The sequence below is a fragment of the Toxorhynchites rutilus genome, chromosome 2 (genome assembly GCF_029784135.1).
Source record: "Toxorhynchites rutilus septentrionalis strain SRP chromosome 2, ASM2978413v1, whole genome shotgun sequence".
Taxonomy (NCBI): domain Eukaryota; kingdom Metazoa; phylum Arthropoda; class Insecta; order Diptera; family Culicidae; genus Toxorhynchites; species Toxorhynchites rutilus.
The window spans coordinates 200,778,951-200,801,137 of NC_073745.1; the positions used below are offsets into that span (position 1 = coordinate 200,778,951).

Here is a 22,187-nt window from a genome sequence, read left to right on the forward strand (position 1 = left end):
TTGAATGTAGCAGACATAAACTCCATCGGATCATGCTGGCCATACAAACTATTCCGGAAATCGAGCCTAAGGAAATCACGATGACGTAGGGTGCGTTCTGGAGCATACATGTTTAGATTAGCTAGCAAGAAAGGGGAGTCAATCTCGTTCCTCAGCAGCTTCGCAACAAACATGGCTTGTGCTGCAGATCGCCTGTTTTCCAGAGTATCAATTCGCAGCAGATTACAGCGTTTCTCGTAAGGAGGCAATTTTCTTGGATTCCGCCATGGAAGATTCTTCAAAGCACGTCGTACGAACTTTCTTTGTACAGATTCAATGCGCGCTTTCCAAATGCTGGGGAAAGGGCACCATACAACAGAAGCAAATTCCAGGATAGAACGAACCAGCGCACAGTATAGAGATTTCAAGCTAAGCGGATCCTTAAATCCATTGGTTACCTTCAGAACAAAACCGAGCTGCTTGTTTGCCCTGGAGATGATGTCGTTGTAATGGTAGATGAAAGTGAACTCCTTGTCAAGCATTACACCCAAGTCGCGCACTTGTTGAACCCGCTCGATGGCTTTACCGGAGAAATTAGGAGAAATAGTAGGAGAAATTGATGGGATTCCGCTTTCTGGTGAACGATATAACTTGGCATTTCTCGACGCTTAACGTCATACAATTTCGTACACACCACGTCTCAAAAATGTTCAGCAAGCTTTGAAGATGATGACAATCATTTATGTCTTCGACAATAACGTAGACCTTAGAATCATCAGCATAGAAGAGTCTCGTTCCACTTGGCAGGACGAAGGACACGTCGTTTATAAATAATGCAAAAAGTAAGGGGCTTAAATTGCTCCCCTGAGGCACTCCAGATATGTTTGTGAACGACTCGGACTCATGTGACCCTATTCTCACACATGAAGCTCGATTCTTCAGGTAGGACTCGAACCACTCGACAAAACCAAGGGCTACGCCACATTTCGCTAGTTTTTCGAGAAGGATTTGATGATCAACCCGGTCAAAAGCTGCCTTCAAGTCCAAGTAGACGGCATCCACTTGGTTACCAGCATCCATGGCGCGAATACAACGCGATGAGAACTCAACTAGATTGGTGTTCACGGATCTTTGTGGGTAGAAACCATGCTGATTCGTTGAGATGTACTGCTTGCAACTAGCAAAAAGCGATTCATTTATAATGATCTCAAACAGCTTCGAGCAGGCGCAAAGAGAAGTAATGCCGCGATAATTTTTAGCATCTCGTTTATCTCCTTTCTTGTGGATGGGAAATAGGTACGATTTTTTCCAGCTCGAGGGAAACACACGTTGCTGCAGTGATCGATTAAAAAGTTTCGTCAGCGGAGAGGCCAGTGCAGAACTGCATTTTTTCAACACTGCAGGTGAAATTCCATCCGGGCCTGGAGCATACGAGAATTTAAGCCTTTGAATTGCTTTGACTACATCCTGTTCAGATATTTCGAACATTTCAACGCTATATACATCCCGGGGAAGCATCCTGGACAGATAATCTCACCTGTTCAGGTTGAGCTGTATAACTGTTGAAGGCGCGTTTGAACTGTCGTGCAAATAGTTCGCATTTTCCACTGATCGAGTCAGCAGAAAGTTCGTCAAGATACATTGATGTCGGGAGACCGTTTTCATTTCGCTTTGAGTTGACGAACGACCAGAACCGTTTTGGATTCACACGTAGGCTCTCCTCAATACGAATCTTGTATCTGGCATACAAAAATCCATTGTATCTCCTGTACTCATTACTGGTCCGATTGAACTGCAGCTTCGAGTGTTGAGAACGTTGACTGCAGTAGGAACGTAGAGCAGCAGATCGACGACGTTTCAGCAAGCGTAAACGGTTGTTTGACCATGGCGGTTTACACGGAGGAGACTTCAAAGAAACGTGTGCTGTAATCGCCTGAAGTACAGCGTTGGAGAAGAATCCAACTGCTTTATCGGTATCTTGAATCGTGTCCAGAGTATTCCAGTCGACCACGAGTAATGCTGCACATAAATGCTCAAAATTGGCCCGTTTGAAATCGAAACCAGGATCGTTACGTTCTGTTTCGTATGTTACAGCCGTTGGATATGCAACGATTAGCTCGAGTGGAGGATGACGAGGATCAATCCTAGAGAGCGATTCAACGGATTCGCTAATCTGGTAACCAGGTAGCACGATGTCGTTTACGAGGACAAGATCAAGAGTCCTGTTCTCTGCATTCTCCAAGCTGTTAACTTGGGACAAGCCGTGGAAGCAGAAACCATCCAGAAATGAGCAGCTGGCAGCACACGGTCGAGAGCGATCCAGATCAACTGACGCGTATCCTTCCTCGTTAACAGCAAATTAACCTCGTTAACAGCATATTGTTGACGGCGCCAGTGGTTGTATGGTTAGCGTAACAGCCTCACAATCCGATCGGCCTGGGTTCAATCCCAGCTGGCGTCGTTGGGATTTTCTGAGGCGAAAAATCTCTGGTTACGTCTTCCTTCGGAGCGGAAGTAAAAGAAGTTGGCCCGGCTCATGAGTTGTTGAGTCTGATAGGTAGGAACAGGTGGAGTCGCCTCCCTGATGTCGGTGATTGGCACTAAAGTGGCGGAAATAGGCCGACGAAAAATAAGCGAAGATAAAAAAAAAAACAGCAAATTAACCTAATGTAATCAATAACTCGAAATTTTCAATTTTGCGACTTGACCCCTCTAACCTAACACCGACCATATTTTTTATCTATATAAATAAAAATGGATCGCCAAGTGTGTGGTGAGCGCAAAACCCAAGGACGGAATGGTCCGATTCGCTTTGCGGCTTTATTTTGTTATATTCGTCTCTGCCCGTAGATCAACGTTATGGTGAGAAAAAAATTGAAACTCTAGAAATACATGAAGGAAAGTTCGGAAAAAAGGATTCCCATACGTTCTACAATGACATCGTTTTTAGTCCAATTTAATTTTGCGTTTGCGGTATTAAGCATCGTGTTCTGTTGGTGTGAAGCGAAAATGGCAAAGGATTCTCAGGATTCCACCCTAAAATGAAAGTGAAAATAAACTAACGCGCATTGAAAATAAAAAATTATGAATGAAAATTTACTTTTTTGTATCAAACATGTATTCCATGTAACGGAGAAACATATTATTTGCCAGTGAATCAAGAACCTTGAGCGAGAATGGTGTCTGAAAATAACTTCATATAATAGTGACGAGTTTTGGTAGAATTACTAGGGAATTTATAGTAAAATGAAATTGTAAAGGGTTAATTGGACGATCGATCAATGAAGAGTTCTGCGAGTGAATCCATGAACGGTCGCTTAGTAAGAAAACGTAGATGTTCGAAGAATTCATATCAAAAAATCAATTTTAAGCGGGATGCTAGTAGAAAATAGTATCCATGGCAAAAAAATTACAATGCTGAACTTTTGCATGATAAAATGAACTGCATGAGAGATTATCAGTTTTCATGATAGAACTCACTATACATCCTTGATAATGTATATACTCGTATATTATATTCTTTGTTAGTTGAAATAATTGTCAATTCAAACTCTCTGGAAAATTGGCATTGCATTTCTTCTCGTACAAATAAATTCGCAACATATGATTGGATCGGTGACCGGAATAAATCGCCACAGTAAACAACTGCAACAGAAACAACCGCTTAGAAAAAGTGTAGTAGGCTAGAAATATTTGGCGCGGGAAAAACATCATGTGCCTCACATTTCTATTATAAATTTATTCTCTTGTTCTCGTTTTTCGAAATTTATTCTGAGGACAATGTAATGGGGACGAAGTCCCCATTTGGCGAGGATAAGGAATCGAGGCGGCCCATGCCGCCAAGATGACGCAATCCGAGTCCACCGCCGACCCGCCGTCGGAAGCGGCGGTGTCTCGCACGCAAACCTGGGATCCACTGATTGCCCGGTTAGTTTGAAACATAGGATACGATCCTTTAGCAATGTCCGACCGAGCTCTAGCGAGCGTCGGACGGTATACGTCTGCCCGGGGCGTTACGTTTGCCTGGGGCGATACGTTTGCCCGGTTAATTCTTGTTTTGAAATACAATACCGCGCCACAATATTTATAGCCTACTACACATTTTATAAGCGGTGGTTTCTGTTGCAGTCGTTTTCTGTGGCGATTTATTCCGGGAACCGATTGGATCGAATATCTTTTGTGACTCCTGCACGAATATTCTAAAATTATGAAACGATAAATAGTATCTATTCATTTATGTAAGCTTCCCCCAACACTACCCGTTTCACATTGTAGAAACATTGTCATAATTAATTTCATGCTACTAAAAAGCCTAAGCCTTCTGTAATACTAACCAATTGTTTATCAATTCTTTCGTTGCAGGTTCTCTGACTGTAAATGTTAGTGTTCTATTGTTAAGCTTAGCATCGCCAGATGAATCCAGTTTGGTGAGTATATTGAAACGAGGTGGAGAGGAAATCGCTGACTTCATACCTTCGGCGTGTTCGACGTGATGTTGTAACATTATCCTTCCATTATCATCGAACCCCTCATTCTACTTCATCAAGTCATTAACCCAATTTAGGCACGGTTCACAGAACAAAAATCTTTATGAGAAATGTTTTAAGGTCACTGGCCAGATTCCTATGCTAATATAACAAAGGCTGTGTTTATGTTCGGATCCAGAGAAAACCAAGATATTCGCTCTGTATTGTAATTCTTTTCCCAACAAACCCTTATTTCGACAGAAACAGTCGATCTGAAATCGAGCAGTGTTTTGAAAGGATCAAAATCACTTATTTTCTTTGGAGAAAACTCCAGTGAGGTAACTTCACTGCGCACAAGAAAGTAAAATCATAATATTTCATCAACAGAGATCGGAAACAGCGCAGACCTTTATTATTGGTTTTAACTTGATTCCTTAATTGGGTTCCGGCGCAAAAAAGGTCAAACTCGGTCAGAGTTTGACGGTGACGATGGATAGCGTGAAAAGTTGCCCGAATGTCAACAGTTCGTATTCGTGTGATTTTAGTGTAACGAGAAAAGTTTACCCATTATAAATGGCGACACGTCGACGGTTCGGTTTGGAAAACGATGCAGCACAGCATTGACACAAACGTAGATTTTGTATACTCACATTTAATACATTCTACAATTCAAACATTTTGTGCATTGAATAATTCTACTCCGTTTGGTTTCGTGGAAATGATAGAAAACATTTTCAAGGTAAATACGGCGTTAGATATTGAAATCCACCATACCTTCTGTGAAATGTATGTACATCGAGGAGCCAATGAATGTTTGGGAAAAATCGACCCTGAAATTTCAAAAATTTACCCTATACAAAATGATTACCACCTCGAAAAAACACCCTATGCCAAATCTCAGCTCAATCGAACTTAAAGGAGATTGGCGCAAAGCGGTCAAAGTGTGAGTTTTTTGAAAATCGAAAAATCACACAAGGGGAAAGTAAAGGAAATCGTAAAGGAAGTAAAGGAAAGTTCGAGATAACTGTTTTTATTTGTACTCAAAACCATACGTTTCGTTTTGTATTCCAAAAAAAAATAAGTCCCAGAGTGTCGATTTTTGACAAAAAAAAACTTTTTCGAGATGACACTCAATCTCGATGTTTCATGCAGTTTTAAGACATTAAGCATAAATTTTTTTTTCGAAAACCCCGATTTCCTTTCTTCGATTTTCAAAAAACTCAAACTTTGACCGCTTTGCGCCACTCTCCCTTAAGTCCGATTGAGCTAACATTTGACATAGGGTGTTTTTTCGAGGTAGTGAACATTTTTTATGAGGTAACATTTTGAAATTAGAGATGACCATTTTCATTGGCACTAAATGTGCATCTATATAGGTCTGTGATTATATACAGAAACGATTATATGTGATTCGATTATATACAATTTTGGACTCGATTGCATACAGTTTGGATTTTTTTTTATATTTCAAATATGACTTATTTTAAGAAGAAATGGAACCTTTCAATATTAAGGTGTAATTTTAATGGCGATTCCATGTACAGTGGCACAAACATCGTGATTTTTGGAGATTTTGCTTGAATTTTCACCAGGAATTGTTAATATCGATATTGTAGCCAAATTAAGAAAGATAGAAGTTCGGCTTCAATTTAATTGATAGAAACAATCTAGTTTAATACACATTTTGAGGATTGAATTAATAATAACACATTAAAAATTATTGACTTTGGAAAATTAATGGATAGAGGGTTGGGAGGTTATAATTCTGTAGAAAATAATCATCAATTGGGATTTCTTCATCGATGAGATCACTCACCTATTCCGGCGAAAGAATATTCACCCAGCAATCTCATTAAAATCATTTTTCCACGTACTGATTTCCTCCAACTCCTCTACAAACGAAATTCTACGGACCGCCATCACTTAATGTTATCACGGACAGAAATCCAATTTTTCGATAATATTTGCTGAGTTAATTGATACTAACAAACATTCACAATTGAAAATGCTGAAATAAATAAAAAACATTCCGTCTTCCAAAGTAAACAAATTAGGCTCCGAAGGTCAGATGAATTGGTATTGATTCAGCAGAAAAAAAAGTTCGTTATGGCTAACGTTCGATTTTTCGAACACTCAATTTTCCCGGCTGTTATTTTCCTGTAGGGGGCTCAAACATATGGTTTTTGCCCTGCATTACAATGTATATTTTTTATCAAAGTTATACTGTAGGAAAGTTCACATAAATTTGTATTTTATTGTTTTTTTAATGGAAATTGAAAACACCTTCCAGACATACTTTTTTTTATAAATTCGTTTGTTTTTGTAGGCTCAGTCCATAAGTTTAAAGGAGCCGAAATATTAACTAAATATATAAACTATATATTTATATATATTTCTCTATAAACAAATTTCCTTAATTCTATTGTTAATAAGGTAGAAAACCGATTACTCGCGGTCGACACGAGTTTAGAAGGGTGACATATTTTTATCAGAAAAAGGATGGAATATAAGGAGATTGTAACAAAGTTGTTGATCACACTCAGTTCTTAAACCTATCTTATATCTATTATTCATTTACATTTCAACTTATTCTATTGTTAGCAGAGTTGCAAAATCTCACACTCACTTTACTGACAGCGCAAGATATTGAAACAACATCAAAATCAACCACCAATGCCCCTGCAGTTCATGACAAATGAACCAAACTTAATTACATGCGACCGACACTCCGTCACGTGGAATATTTGGTTTTTGCATTATTCCCCACACTCATTCGTTCCACTGTCTCACTGAGAATTTCGGGGACCTGGCAACCCTATCCCAACCAATGCAAATTGAGCGTGGGCAGCATAAAACAGGGCTCGCGCTTAGGGGGCTCACGTATTGTTTAATATTTGGAGTCATATATGTTAATATTTGGTTACGTTGGATAGTTTTCTTTGGCAAGCGATGTTTGGATACCCATCCGGGAGCTTTCTTGGCGATTTGCAATTAATATTACTGCTGGAGAATCGCGCGGAACACTTCATTTTTAATTTTAGGTTATGATTTCTATGCTCATGATTTTCTATGCTGGCTACAAAAAGGCGGCCATCTTAGCAATCCCTTGGAGAATTTACGCCCGAAATTTTCATACGCATCTTCGATCAGCTGACAGTGGAAGGGAACAAAATTCCATACAAGGAAATATCATATCTCACTGACACCGCGTCAGACGTTTAAACCTAAGATAAGATCAGACAATAGGGAGTCTTTTACGGACCAAATTTCTGTCAGATACGGACCAAATTTCTGTCAGTCGTTCTGATTTCTGATTGGTCGATTTCGATAAATTTTGTAAACAAAGTCGATTTTTCCAGTGTTGCCAATAAAAATAAATTACGTTGGGTTTGTATTGAATTTAGAAAAAAAAAAATGAATTTAATTGATATTACGATACTTAGTTTAGAGGAAATGTGAAGGAATTGTATACACGTTTTACCTAATTATTTTGTTACTATATTTTGATTGAATTGAAAAATTTATATATATATATATATATATATATATATATATATATATATATATATATATATATATATATATATATATATATATATATATATACATCCATTTCATGTCAAACCGATATAGTGCTCCTCAGATTTCCATGAAAAGTGGTAGTTTCTTTCTTTATTGCAAAATATTAGACCCGTATTTTTTATTTTTTCGTTAGGGTGACCTTTTCTTATTTTAGGGTGGTCCGAAAAATCATTTTTTTCAACTTTTTCCTAAAAGTGCCTTTTTTAAAAATTCATAACTTTTGAATCACTGAACCGATTTAGATGATCGATATATCAAATTGAAGCCAATTAATCTTTTTTGGAAAAATATTAGGCTTGCCGAGAAATCGAATTTTATTTTCGTAACTATTGATTGTAGTTGTTTTTTTTTTTGGCAGACTTATCTCACTTCTTAACTAGGCGAACCTAGCCAGAATTTTCACCTGCCCCCGGGCTTCTGAATGCCAAAGGGGGGCTAGGCTCTGCGGAATGCACGTATCTGCATGCTCGTGCTGTTTCAGTCCTGACCGAGAAATTGTCGGACAATCGCGCAGGTGCTAAGGATGACCGACTTTTGGATGCCGGCCAATTCCTTCTCCATGTTCAACACCTTTAGCGCTTCCAGAAGTGTCTTCGGGATAATTCCAGTTCCAGAGAGAACGACTGGAACAATTCTTGGGACCTCCCTTAGCCCCCACAGTTCCTTGAGCTCCACGGCCAATGGTCGGTACTTGCAGATTTTGCGACCGTGGGTCTCCTCCAGATTCTGATTCAGTGGAATAGCGATATCGATGATGGTGACTTTGCGGTCGCTCTTGTCGTAAACCATTATATCTGGGCGGTTGTGGTGGATCGAGAGGTCGGTCAGAACAGTGCGATCCCAGTACAGCTTGAAACGGTCATTTTCCAGGACAGGTGCAGGCAGGTACCGGTAGTTTGGTACGTTGTCTTCCAGTAGAGCACATTGGAGCGCCAGTTGTCGATGAACAATACGGGCCACGTTGTTGTGGCGCTCGGTGTAGGCTGCGTTGGCCAAAACGGGACAGCCTCCCATAATGTGCTCTATGTTTTCACCTGGTTGATGGCACATCCGGCAAATGTCATCAACGTCTTGATGCCAGACGTACCGCCTGCAGTTTCTCGTCGGCATTATCCTGTCCTGGATGGCTATCATGTCGGCTTCTACTACTGAAGAGAGTTCACCACGCGTTAGCCACAGATTAGATGCGGCCTTGTCGACGTGTGGCCGGTCCAGTTGATGGGGGTGGGCACCATGCACTGCCTTCTGCTTCCAAGCTGCAATCTTCTCCTCCTCTGTCTGCAGATTGCAGTTGAGTTGGTACTCCGCTTGCGCCAAGTGCAGAGCGCTGTATCCTCTGTCGGCGGCGCAGACAGCCCGGTATAGCGCGTTTTGGTTGGCGCGTTCTGCGAAGTACTCGCGCAGTTGTCGTACCTGGGCAACACACAGTGCAGATATGTCGACTATTCCAAGTCCCCCTTCTTTGCGTGGCAGTGAAACTCTCTCCAGTGCCGATTGAGGATGGTGCATTCCGGCCTCTTTAAATGCTTTCCTCATCCTCCTCTCAAGGTCCTCTAGGTCAGTTTTGCTCCATTTGACTACACCAAAACTGAAGGTCAGCAGGGGAACCGCGAATGTGTTGATCGCGCGTACCTTGTTCCCCGCGTTGAGGAAAGTCCTCAGGACACAGTTCACTCGACTCAAGAACTTGTCTCGCAGCTCCGTCTTGATGTCGGAGTGGCGAATCCCGGTGAGCTGTCGGAATCCAAGATATTTATAGGATTCGCCACAAAACATGTCTCTTATGAACTCGCCGTCATAGACCTCGTAACCTCCGGATTCGGTAAGCTGCCCTTTCAGCAGATGGACACAGCGGCACTTGTCGAGGCCGAACTCCATGCAGATGTCCCTGCTTATGTCTTCGACAACCCGGATAGCTACACCTAGACGCTGACGTGAATCAGCGTAGACCTTGAGATCATCCATGTAGAAGGTATGGGTCACTTCTTCGTGGGCGCCGTCGCCATACCTTATTTTATAGCCATGACCGTTTCTATTGAGCGTCCTACTGAGGGGGTTCAGTGCCAGACAAAACCAAAGCGGGCTGAAAGAGTCGCCTTGGAATATTCCCCTCTTTATCTGCAGCGTTCTAGACTGCAACACATTTTCCCCATCACTGAGGTGCAGAGACGTGCTCCACTGCCTCATCGCATGCTGCAGGAACCTAACGACGACGGGATCAATCTTGTAGAGCTCCAATACCCGGACGAGAAACGAGTGAGGTATGGAGTCATAAGCCTTCCTGTAATCGATGTAGGCCATACTTAGGTTCCGCTGGTTATATACCGCCTGGCCGACTATGGCTGCGTCGATGATGGCCTGGTCTTTGCAGCCATGCGTATTTTTCCTGTATCCTTTCTGCTCTTCTGCGATGATGTGATGCTGTTCGCAGTGAGCAGAAACTTTGGCGGTAATTATGCTGCTCAGTATTTTGTACAGACTCGATAGGCACGTTATCGGTCTGTACTTTGATGGGTTCAATGTGTTGCTGTCTTTCGGGAGGAGGAAGGTGACGCCACGGGTGGCGAATTCAGGAAGGTTGTGTGGGTCACGTAGCACCTTGTTGAAGCACTCAGCTATCTTTGGATGTGCGACGGTCAGCTTCTTGTGCCAAAAGTTCTGGACACCATCGGGGCCCGGTGCTGCCCAGTTCCTCAGGTACCGCGAGGCTTCGCGGACATCGTTCTCTCCGACGATGATAGCTGGCATCTCTCCAATTTCACCACAACTCTCCTCCTCCCGTCTTAACCACATTTGCCCGTCGCGATGTTCTACTGGGGTCTCCCAGATACCAGCCCAGAAGTTCGTCACATCGCTAATATCTGGCAAACCTTCGCGATAGTCGGGCTTCTCGTCGCTAATGTGGTCGTAGAACGCTTTCTCGTTATCTCTGAACATCCGATTTTGTTCCTGGCGCTTTGCAGAGTCAGAGTAACGTTTCAGCCGTTTTGTAAGGACGCTCAATTGCTGTACCAGTGTGTCGAGTTTTTCCGTCAGCTGGTGAGCTCCCAGCTGGCGAAGTTCAGTAGGCCGCACGATCACAGCAACTTGGCGACATAATTTCGCCGATCTGCTGCCTCTTTTGTACGCCATCAGTCTTCCAATTGCGGCGCGCTTGTTTAGGATCCGTTGCTCCAATCTCCTTCGCCATGGAGGCTCACGCCTTTCACGGAGATGTTGGAGCAGTCTGCCTCTTGGCCTAATACGGTATCCTAAACTTTTGGCGGTCGCCACAGCAGCACAGTAAACTTTCAGTTGCAGCTCCTCCATGTTCTCAGCATCAACCAAGTGTAGCGGAAGAACGTGCTCGTTCATGAGCTTTACTGCACTTGTCAGCCTGCGGGAATGCTGTAACTTCGGGATCCTGGGGCGCGACAAAGGGTCCGTGTCGCGGAACTGTGAGATCGCCTCGTCGTAATGGAAGACCAGATCGCGTAGTAGTTGTTGATCTGGCTGTGGGTCTTCCGGCTCAGGGGGTTGTTGTACTGTGGCCTCCACTGGTGCTGATTCGCGTGCCCCACTCGCGAATGAATTGCTCAGCCGTACTGAACTTCGTCTTGACACATCGCTTGCTCTGCTTGTTCTGGAGCTTAGTTCTCTCTGCACCTGCTGCTTGATCTCGTCGACTTGCGTTTGGGAGAGCATATTGTTGCGTACAATCGCTCTACGCCTCGCGTTCATCGCATTTTGGTCAAGCCTCCCGACGAACTCTGGATACGCTTCCTCGAACATTGTTAGTATTCGAGGGCGACCGCTCATGTCCGTCTCCAAAGCAGTGCAGATGTAATAGGCGCGGATCACGAATTCGTTCATTTCGTGTGTCCACATGATCCGTCGCCTAGTAGTACCCACAAGTGTGGACGACTGTCGTCTGACAGTCGCAACACGCCTCGTAGGCGCAGCGTTTCGTTGGTGATGTCGATGGCTGCTGTTTCCGTGTGGCGGTAGCTCTTCGGGTTGAACCCGGCTGGTGGCCCGCTCTTGCACCTCGCCCTCCAGCCGCTGGCCGCTCGCTCTTACTCCCGTTCCAGGACCAGCTCCAGTTCGGGGACCCTCCTCGGGCGATCGCATTCTAAGTATTCTTCGTGAACGTAGCTCCATTTTCTGGGTGTATCTCCTTTGCCCGGGAGACAGCGGGTTGGCCAGGCCTCCATGACCCGGGAGGCCTTCCCAGGGAGAGATATAGCGCTCTGACTCGCTCGCACCCCCTCACTTAGCCACTTTCGACACCCGTTCTCGGAGCCAAGACCAGGTGTGTGTTTCCAGTTCACGCCCGATCTAAAAATGTCGTCATATGATCTTCGTGGAGGCGTGAGATAGGAACATTTGAGACCAACGGGCAGGCTCCTACCCTAGTGTTGATCCCCATTTGAGAACCTATTTGTTATTTTTATGTTTTTTGTTTTTATGTTTTTATATTTTATGTTTTTATATTTTATGTTTTTTCTTGAAAGCTGAGGATTTATTACATAACATATCTCGATATCAGATAGGCTTTTTTGTGTTTTTGAGTGACTTTTCAAAGTTAACCGGTCGTCCGTAAAATCATTTTTCCACTCTTATCCAAAAATAATTTTTTGCAAAAATTTATTACATTTGAACGTGGAACATTTGGTTTTTGCATTATTCCCCACACTCATTCGTTCCACTGTCTCACTGAGAATTTCGGGGACCTGGCAACCCTATCCCAACCAATGCAAATTGAGCGTGGGCAGCATAAAACAGGGCTCGCGCTTAGGGGGCTCACGTATTGTTTAATATTTGGAGTCATATATGTTAATATTTGGTTACGTTGGATAGTTTTCTTTGGCAAGCGATGTTTGGATACCCATCCGGGAGCTTTCTTGGCGATTTGCAATTAATATTACTGCTGGAGAATCGCGCGGAACACTTCATTTTTAATTTTAGGTTATGATTTCTATGCTCATGATTTTCTATGCTGGCTACAAAAAGGCGGCCATCTTAGCAATCCCTTGGAGAATTTACGCCCGAAATTTTCATACGCATCTTCGATCAGCTGACAGTGGAAGGGAACAAAATTCCATACAAGGAAATATCATATCTCACTGACACCGCGTCAGACGTTTAAACCTAAGATAAGATCAGACAATAGGGAGTCTTTTACGGACCAAATTTCTGTCAGATACGGACCAAATTTCTGTCAGTCGTTCTGATTTCTGATTGGTCGATTTCGATAAATTTTGTAAACAAAGTCGATTTTTCCAGTGTTGCCAATAAAAATAAATTACGTTGGGTTTGTATTGAATTTAGAAAAAAAAAATGAATTTAATTGATATTACGATACTTAGTTTAGAGGAAATGTGAAGGAATTGTATACACGTTTTACCTAATTATTTTGTTACTATATTTTGATTGAATTGAAAAATTTATATATATATATATATATATATATATATATATATATATATATATATATATATATATACATCCATTTCATGTCAAACCGATATAGTGCTCCTCAGATTTCCATGAAAAGTGGTAGTTTCTTTCTTTATTGCAAAATATTAGACCAGTATTTTTTATTTTTTCGTTAGGGTGACCTTTTCTTATTTTAGGGTGGTCCGAAAAATCATTTTTTTCAACTTTTTCCTAAAAGTGCCTTTTTTAAAAATTCATAACTTTTGAATCACTGAACCGATTTAGATGATCGATATATCAAATTGAAGCCAAGTAATCTTTTTTGGAAAAATATTAGGCTTGCCAAGAAATCGAATTTTGTTTTCGTAACTATTGATTGTAGTTGTTTTTTGTTATTTTTATGTTTTTGTTTTTATGTTTTTATATTTTATGTTTTTTCTTGAAAGCTGAGGATTTATTACATAACATATCTCGATATCAGATAGGCTTTTTTGTGTTTTTGAGTGACTTTTCAAAGTTAACCGGTCGTCCGTAAAATCATTTTTCCACTCTTATCCAAAAATAATTTTTTGCAAAAATTTATTACATTTGAACTACTGAACTGATTGAGATGATCGACATATTAAATTGATTAATTTGAAGCCAATCTTTTTTGAAAAAATATCACACTTACCGGAAAGATAGGATTCTAGTCGCATAGGTCTAGTCTAGTCACATAAGAATATTGAACGAAGACTTAAAACATGTTAAATTTACAAAATAATGACTCTAAAACGAAAAAAACACCTCTCTAGAACCCTCTTTCCAAGTTCAATACTTTTTTCAATATTTTTTCTATTAAAAATCTACCTCATTGGCTTCAATTAGATTTATTGATCATCTGAATCGGTTCAGAGGTTCAAAAGTTATGATTTTTTGAAAAAGTCATTTTTGGGAAAAAGTGGAAAAAATGAGTTTTCGGACAACACTAAAATGGAAATGGACATAAGTTTAGTTTAATAATAATCTATTTGGTTTCTGATACTAATATATTTTATTTCTACCATGCCATGCTCCTGCTATCAAATTTTCGTTTCCTTGTTTTTTTGTTTTCTCCGCTTTTTAAACGAAAAGATATAAATTTTTTTATAATGTCATTCCTTGTTTTTTCACAATGGAATAAAGTGGATGGCAAAACATACATTTCTCCTGCCATTTTCTTCGGTAAATCAGCTTCGTTAGGTTCCAAATGCGATTTCATATTTCGGAATAGAATTTCCATTGCTAAGAAGAAATTAAAAGTCTCATCATTCACTATGCAGATGGGAGAGTTAGAAGCTGTAGCTCGCAAATATGAAAAAAGAGACGGTTGATACAATCTAGGTTGTGTTTTGCTGACTACCAATCTCTTGTTACACTGCTGACATGTTCTTTCCCGCTGAATAATTTTTTGACGTAGGACTACGTCTAACCGGAAGATATAGGGGGTGAAATGAAAGTCTAGGCACTGAACAAGTAGGAAAAAATGCAAGATTTGGAACGCTTATAACTCGGGCATTTCTCAATAGATCGCAAAGGTGTTTGCATCAATTGATAGGAAATATATATACGCATCTATCATAACGAATAACATTTCATTTTTCTTGAGATAAACAATTGAATAATTGTGAAATATCAAGCATTGTCCAAATACACTATGTGCCCATTTTTGATTGGTCTATTTTGTTCTCCTCAAATCGTACCGACCAAAACGGGCAACCAGAGCAGCAGCGAAATACAATGAAGCACGATTGGAGAGGAAAAAGAAAAAAATGAACGGAACATTGGTCGCAGTCTCACACATGCGTAATTCTCGAGTCAGCCAGTCAGCTTAAAAATCCCCGCTCCGCTGCCGTAACGATCATTCTTTGTGTGGACACCGACTTGACAACATCGTTGCTGGACGAGCTGGACGGCGAGGGATCGAGTGCCTTTCTCAAGGCAAGAGGGTGGAGGTGGTAGCGCTGGAGTAGAGTAGAGTAGAGTTTTCAAAGGGCCTTTCTCAAGGCTAGAGACGAATGAACTGAAAAAGTTTAAAGTCTCTATAATACAATACCTTCCTTCCTTCCGTAACGATCATTCTCATCCAAACCTAACACCACATCGTTTCGCATCACATCACATCAACAAACCAAGGACCAAGGATCCCAAAACCAAATCAAGGATCGCGACGATAAGAAAACCCGCATTCAGAACAGACCACAATCGGTTCCGTGGACACCAAGACAACCACAGGCTGTTGCAGCGAGTGGCAAACGCAATCGCAAAACGGCAGCAGGTAGCAGAAGAAAAAAGTTTGTTCTTTATACAAACTGCTTTGGTGGCAAATCCAGAACAAGGCGGCATCAAGGGCGTTCGAAATGTTTTTTTTTCAAAACCACGAGTACTAAGTTTTCTAAATTGGAACCATTCCATAAAACACGGCGCTTATCAGAGTTTACGAAATACAGTTGTATAACATGCATTCTAAAATAATATCCAAAATAATAATAAAACACAAATTGTTTTTTTCATAATTTGTTTGCCAGGATATGATGAGTATGTGAATTTGTCAGTTGTTCTGAGCTTATTGATGGTTGTGGACTTTCGCAATTATTCAATTTTCACCAATTCTTAAATTGCCTCCAGATTGAAAGTACAGTAATTTACATTTATTTCGACATTTAGCTAATTGAACGGACATGTAATGCAACATATTTAGTTGGACATTCTTGTAAACATAGAAATCGGGGTCCAAATTATGACCCCACATTGAAAGTCGACACTGTACCACTGTCATCGCAGATGTTCAATTACAGGTTAAAATCGCCTCCAATGCGACACTGAGTGGTGCTTCGGCACATCGCATTAAGTGTAATTTACTGTACAACATGTCACAATCTGGATGCGAAGAAATTTTCTAACTGTGAAAGCTGTGGCGAGTGGCAAACGTAATCGCTAAACAGGAAGGTTTAGCCGAACAAGATAGGTATATCGAGTGATTTTTTTTCCCCTGTTGGATGTGAACCACTGCGTCCATTATTCTGAACTATTGTGGTATATCCCATTTTTTTGTACTTCGCTTCAAGCTTACCTACTGCTTATTGATGAAGAAGTAGACTGAAAGCTATAGCGAGATAGGTGCCAGTCAGGAATACTCTGTTTGATACATTTTATAATCCTGATCGGCGACGCAGACCAAATTTCCTTGGGCTCCCGAATAGCCTTATCAAGGTATTGAAGTCTGCGTCTAGTTAGAGCTCCACAATTACAGAGCAAATGTTCCGAGGTTTCGCGTTCGGTATTACAAAAACGACAAATATCATCTTGCACTAAACCTATGTTTTTGAGATGGTATTTGCTATGTGTCCTATATCGAGTGATAAACAAAACAATAAACTCAATAAACAAAACAATAAACTCTTTAGATTAAAGATGATTTTGTGGTCCTGAAAAGGACCCTTTTTAGGGTTTGCTTCCGGATCAGCAGTCGGAAAACGCTCTTTACTTGGAGCAGATATACTTCGTCACCGCTTTGGTACCTTCGGAAACCGCATGCAAGTTCACCGGGCAGCAACAGACTGATTGCGATCTGAATTTCCCACGCCGTAATGGTTGACTGCTTATTGTAGTGGATCAGACGCGGAGCTTCCGCTACGATACGCTCAAAGATGCATTGACGCTCATCGCCTTTGATGAGAAACCGGTGTCGGAATGATCCTGATTCAGCACCTTATGATGTAGATAGCATATGATTCCTTCTCCTTCTTCTTGTCGGTTACCGAAATATTCATCTGCCTCGTGCCGAACTTTTTGGCGGCTTTTCCACTATTCCACTAGTCTTCGGTGCCTTCGTGTTTGTTAGAAACAACTGCATGTGATCCAACGAGCGAACAAATCGTAATGAATATATTTTTTTGCCATCGCTGCCTTTTAACGCTCATTCGTTCGACTCGTTGGACTCGCCCCTTTGGCTGAGTCTGCCGATTTGTCTCTATCCTGTGAGTGTGTACCGCTAGAGTACAAAACGCGCGGAGCCCAAAAAAATATCTCATTTTTTTTCAAGCCGTAAACCAGTGTTGTATGGCATCGTTTAACATCGCATCGCATCACATCATAAAAACAAAACACAACACCAAAGGTTCTTTTCAGAACCACCAACATGTTCATAAAAAGTAAACAGTAAACTAATTCATTTTTCACGTAGGAGAACAAAATAAAACAATATATTTAAAATATATATTTAACAAAAGCTGTCCCCTTTGTATAGTCCTACGTCACTCCGGTTATGTCCCCGACATTACCCACCCGTCTTTTTTTTGATGGTGAAACCAGCTATATAGAACAACGAATTTTGTTCTGTTCTGTCGAGAAAAGTTTTCGCTTCATCGACGGTGTACTCATAGTCGAATTCAATATTCATATCATCCACATTATCACTAGAATTAGATGAAGCTGAAATTCGATATGATGTCGATGCTGCTTCATTGTCCATCAATTTCTGGGCTGAACATTCTTCACGCCGCTTTGATAGCAAATCTATCAATCCAATAAGATGTTGTTGTGTATCGGCTGTATACGAAGCATTCGGTACTACGGTCATGTATTGCGAAAGAGTCACAATTTTCAAGTTATTGCTGAATTGCAATGGAGTTGGGCGTCGTTGCTTTGCACGAATCAATGAGAAAAGACTCTCCAGACAATCTTGGACGAACCGCGATGTAAATATTTGTGGGTGTCCTTCATGCAAAAGCCGATCTGTCAACCTCACAATTGCATTCGTGCAAACGATTACACTTGTTTGCCATGGTTTCCAATGTCCGTGTCCTACTTGGAGATCATACATTAACCGCACCATGGTCTTCAGATGAGCGATATCCTCGTCATATTTCATAGGATCATTCAAACAAAATACTTTTTCTTCTGCCCTATTATTGATAAGCTCGAACCATCGAGCAAAGTCTTCTATGAAGCATGCGGTAGTAAGAAGCTCCGGTAATTCTCGTATTTCCGCATGAAACTTCAATGCTGCAGCCACCGTCCTGTTGCAATATTTTGTTGCGTTGCATACTTTCATTTTATCTATTGAAGATGTTCTGTTGTCAAAGCACACATCCGAGGCCGTTAGTCTGTGACAAAACCGCAACGTGTTGTTTATTTCGGAGTTCACGATTGTGGTTAAATGGTCTCGATGAACAATATTGGATGTTAGCTTTTTTTCACGAACATACCAATCCGGAACTTTCAGGTAGACATTGTTCAACCAGCCATGTACTGTATTTTTAAATACGTGTACGGGATCGGGTATGATCTCTAGCATTCTGTTCTCAGCGTTTGGATGAGGTATCGCAGCATTTAATGTCTCATTTTTGCGACGAATATCGATCCCCAAATCCTTCCACATGCGCTGGTTTTCGGACCCGGAATCTGTTGTTATAAAATGGACACGCAAACTGATTCCCTCTGCTCTTGAAACTGCAGACAATACAGCATTCTTCAAAAACTCTTTTTGTATAGAGTTGCCGGTGTACTCGAAAGCAACCACCTGTTTCCAGCGCGCTGCGATTCCAACTAGCATGAATACCAAAGCTTTACAGGCTAAAGTTTGGGACATAGGAAGCGTTGTTGTTCCAACAAACTGCTTCGTATTTTGGCAAAATTCATTTGCCTCGTTTATGCTCATTTCGTCTAGAACCAATCCGCAGTCCTTTTCTTCAACCGACATTGTGGAGACTTTATGTTGTAGCAGCTCGAATATATCTTCAAGAAAACCTACAAAATATCATTTCATATATTAACATGCGATGAGACATATGATTATAATTACATACCAGGACTGAAACGAACTCCTTCAATTTGGCGTAGTAGAGTCCTCGTGGATGGGAACGGGAAGCCTTTTTGAATAAGCTTGTCGTATCCACCTTGACATGCAAACCGAATTTGTAAATTTTCCGTAATCGTTTCATTGGACCAACGTTTCACTTTTTTAACCTCTCCTGTTAATAGCTTAATTTGATCTTCTCTGAAAAGCTTCTTCAAGGGTTGTTTTCCACGAATTCTCGAGGTCAGATATCCGCATTTTTTCTTCCATTGTTTTACAATTCTATTAACGGTTACATCAATATAAAATATTAGAAAATAACATATTTTTTGACACACTACCTTTTCAGCTTGGAAATTTGATGTTTCAAACGAAATATTTCTTCCTGTAGTTGTTTATCTCCTTCATATACGTCAACCAAATCATAATTGTTCTCAATACTTTGTATCTCTTCCCATTCCTCATTCGCGGATGCAGCTAAGGTCGGAATTTTCGTAACTCCATTTTCATTGTATTTCCCATCAACAAAATGAGCCTGTATATATACTAGTATTAGGATATGTTTTAGAATTAGTTTTTAATACTTACGCTACATATTCTTGTGCTTGATTTGATTTCAAAGAATGGAACTTCTAATTCACTGTTCACGCAAAATCGAATCCATTCTTTCCGAATATTTTTGTCTTGAGGGAACCGATAAAATTTATACTCAGGATGAGTATCCGTCCTTCGCTCACAATTTAAGGCTTTACACTTCATTTTTATTTTTGAATTACGTTTTGTATGAATAAAATGGTTTCCTAACGTTGTTTTGGTTGTATTCCTGCTCATATAATAAGATAGAATGTTTTGGTTCAGACAATGAGAATCTGCATAACGCTGTAACGGTTGTCAGATTAGATTTATTTGCTAAAAAAAAATCCCAAATTTGTTTTGGAAACGATTATATTATAGATATGGGTATTTAAAAGACTTATTTTATCCTTTTAAAGCATATTTTTGAGATTGTCTATTTGAAAATATGCAATAATCATTGAATTCGCACCAACCAAATGTTACGATTCATTAAAATAGAAATTTGAAAAATCCGATATTTTATAATATTTGGCAGCTCTGGCATCTTCATGTCATGGCTTCGTTTTTGGACGACGAAGAAGAGTAAGAAGCCAGTTGTCTGGTCTTGTCTTAGGTTTAAACGCGTGTTCGTGTGTGTTTTCCTAGTATGTTTCTAGCCCCGGTCCCATTTTTGTGCCGCTTATTGCTCACACATCGATGGGCAACGGCACATTTGAGTGCTAAGTTTATGGGTGTATGACCAACGAAAATTTCACCAGGACACAATGAAAGGTGATATTTTCGGCTTGAGCATTCACTGACATCGAGAATGAACTGATTTTTCTGTTGATGGAACGAAAACTATATCAAAACAAACGAGATGGTGAGCCAGCGGTCATAGGCACAGCGGCACCGCGATAGAAAGATGTGAAGAGTATCGGTGGAGATATTTTGCACTGATAAAAATTGCTTTTCGATTTCAACATGTTCTTTCGAAATTTTGCATCCTTGATTGTTAGTAATAAGAAAACCGATTGCTCGCGAAGGAAGAAAAGAAGGGGATAAGGATAAGGACAATTCTAGACATACTTGCTTTAGATAGAATTTACTGCTCAATAAAGTTTTACAAAATTGAATGAAATTGATGGTAATTAGTAGCTAATAAATTAAACTATCTTTGGTGCAAAAACATTATCATTTGGTTGCTTTCGAAAGGCATGAAAATTATCAAAGTTACTGTTCGATTTTCACATATAAACATCCGTTCAAATCGTTGCATTCGTTCTTCTTTATCGATCACATTCGAATAATTTTATAAATCGTTAAAACATTTAAACACACCTACTTAATACATTAGTTATGTTTTATTTAACACCCAACATTTTCATTAGGAATAATTTATATGGCAGAACAACGTTTGCCGGGTCAGCTAGTTATATTAATAATTGCTAAATGGATATGGTGGCCAGAGTTACCATATCTACAGAATAATCTGTATTCATACAGACTTTTTGAAACCAAGAATCTGTAGATACAGATTACGGATTTTTGTTGGTTTTCATACAAATTTACAGATTTTTCAAAATAACGATCCGATATTAGTTATGGCCTGATCTCTATAATATTTTTTCCAAACTCACCAATTTTATTCATATAGCATTCGAATCAGTCTGAATGAGAGTCATTTTGGCATTCATATGTAGTGCGTAGTACTGCTTTCTCTATTCAATCTAAGGCGTAAGGATGCAAAAGGCTGCATCATTGGCTAGCTTTACAATAAATAAATAACACTGTTCATCTGATTCCTACTAAAGTACAGTGAATACGAATCTTTGTGTGGATACCATCAACATCGTCAAATTCATAATAACTATGCCAATCAATGATACTAAAGCTAAGATTATGCTTCAAGATTGAACCTTTAAAAATTTAACCCTTTGCGCTCGTATTAAATTTCAACATGTGTGTTGAACTGGTTGCAATTTTTTTTAAATAAGAAAGCAGTGCTGTATAACTTTGTGAGATTATGAAAGATGGACAAGATTCCTTTATTTTTTGTAAACTTCTGATAAGTAATTACTAAACAATTTTTTTATGCTAATGCTTGAAAAAATATTTGCTATAATTTTCCTTCGTTTGGTATATTTTGCATGCATCACAAAAAAAATATAAATGGAGTTTTCCATTAATCCTTTCCTCAAGACAACTTTTGTTTATAAAGAGTACCGTTGTCTATTATTCATAGTTGCACCATTTAGGTTCGTGAATAAGTTCACAAGACATTAAAATTCGTTTAGAAAACTTATACATTGTTGCATAAATTATAATATTAGTATACTTTTTTGCTGTGATGGCTGACGACCGCAAAG

At 40.1% G+C, this 22,187-nt stretch overlaps 1 protein-coding gene across 27 annotated transcripts in view; it reads left to right on the top strand.

The window, feature by feature from the left end:
* LOC129769323 (glutamate-gated chloride channel) overlaps positions 1-22,187 on the top strand; it is a 445,802-nt gene that overhangs the window by 314,486 nt on the left and 109,129 nt on the right. For all 27 annotated transcript variants that reach the window (XM_055771497.1, XM_055771499.1, XM_055771512.1 and 24 more), the window contains one exon: positions 4,342-4,406. In XM_055771497.1, coding sequence (XP_055627472.1) covers positions 4,342-4,406 — 65 coding nt within the window. The remainder of the gene's footprint in view (positions 1-4,341; positions 4,407-22,187) is intronic.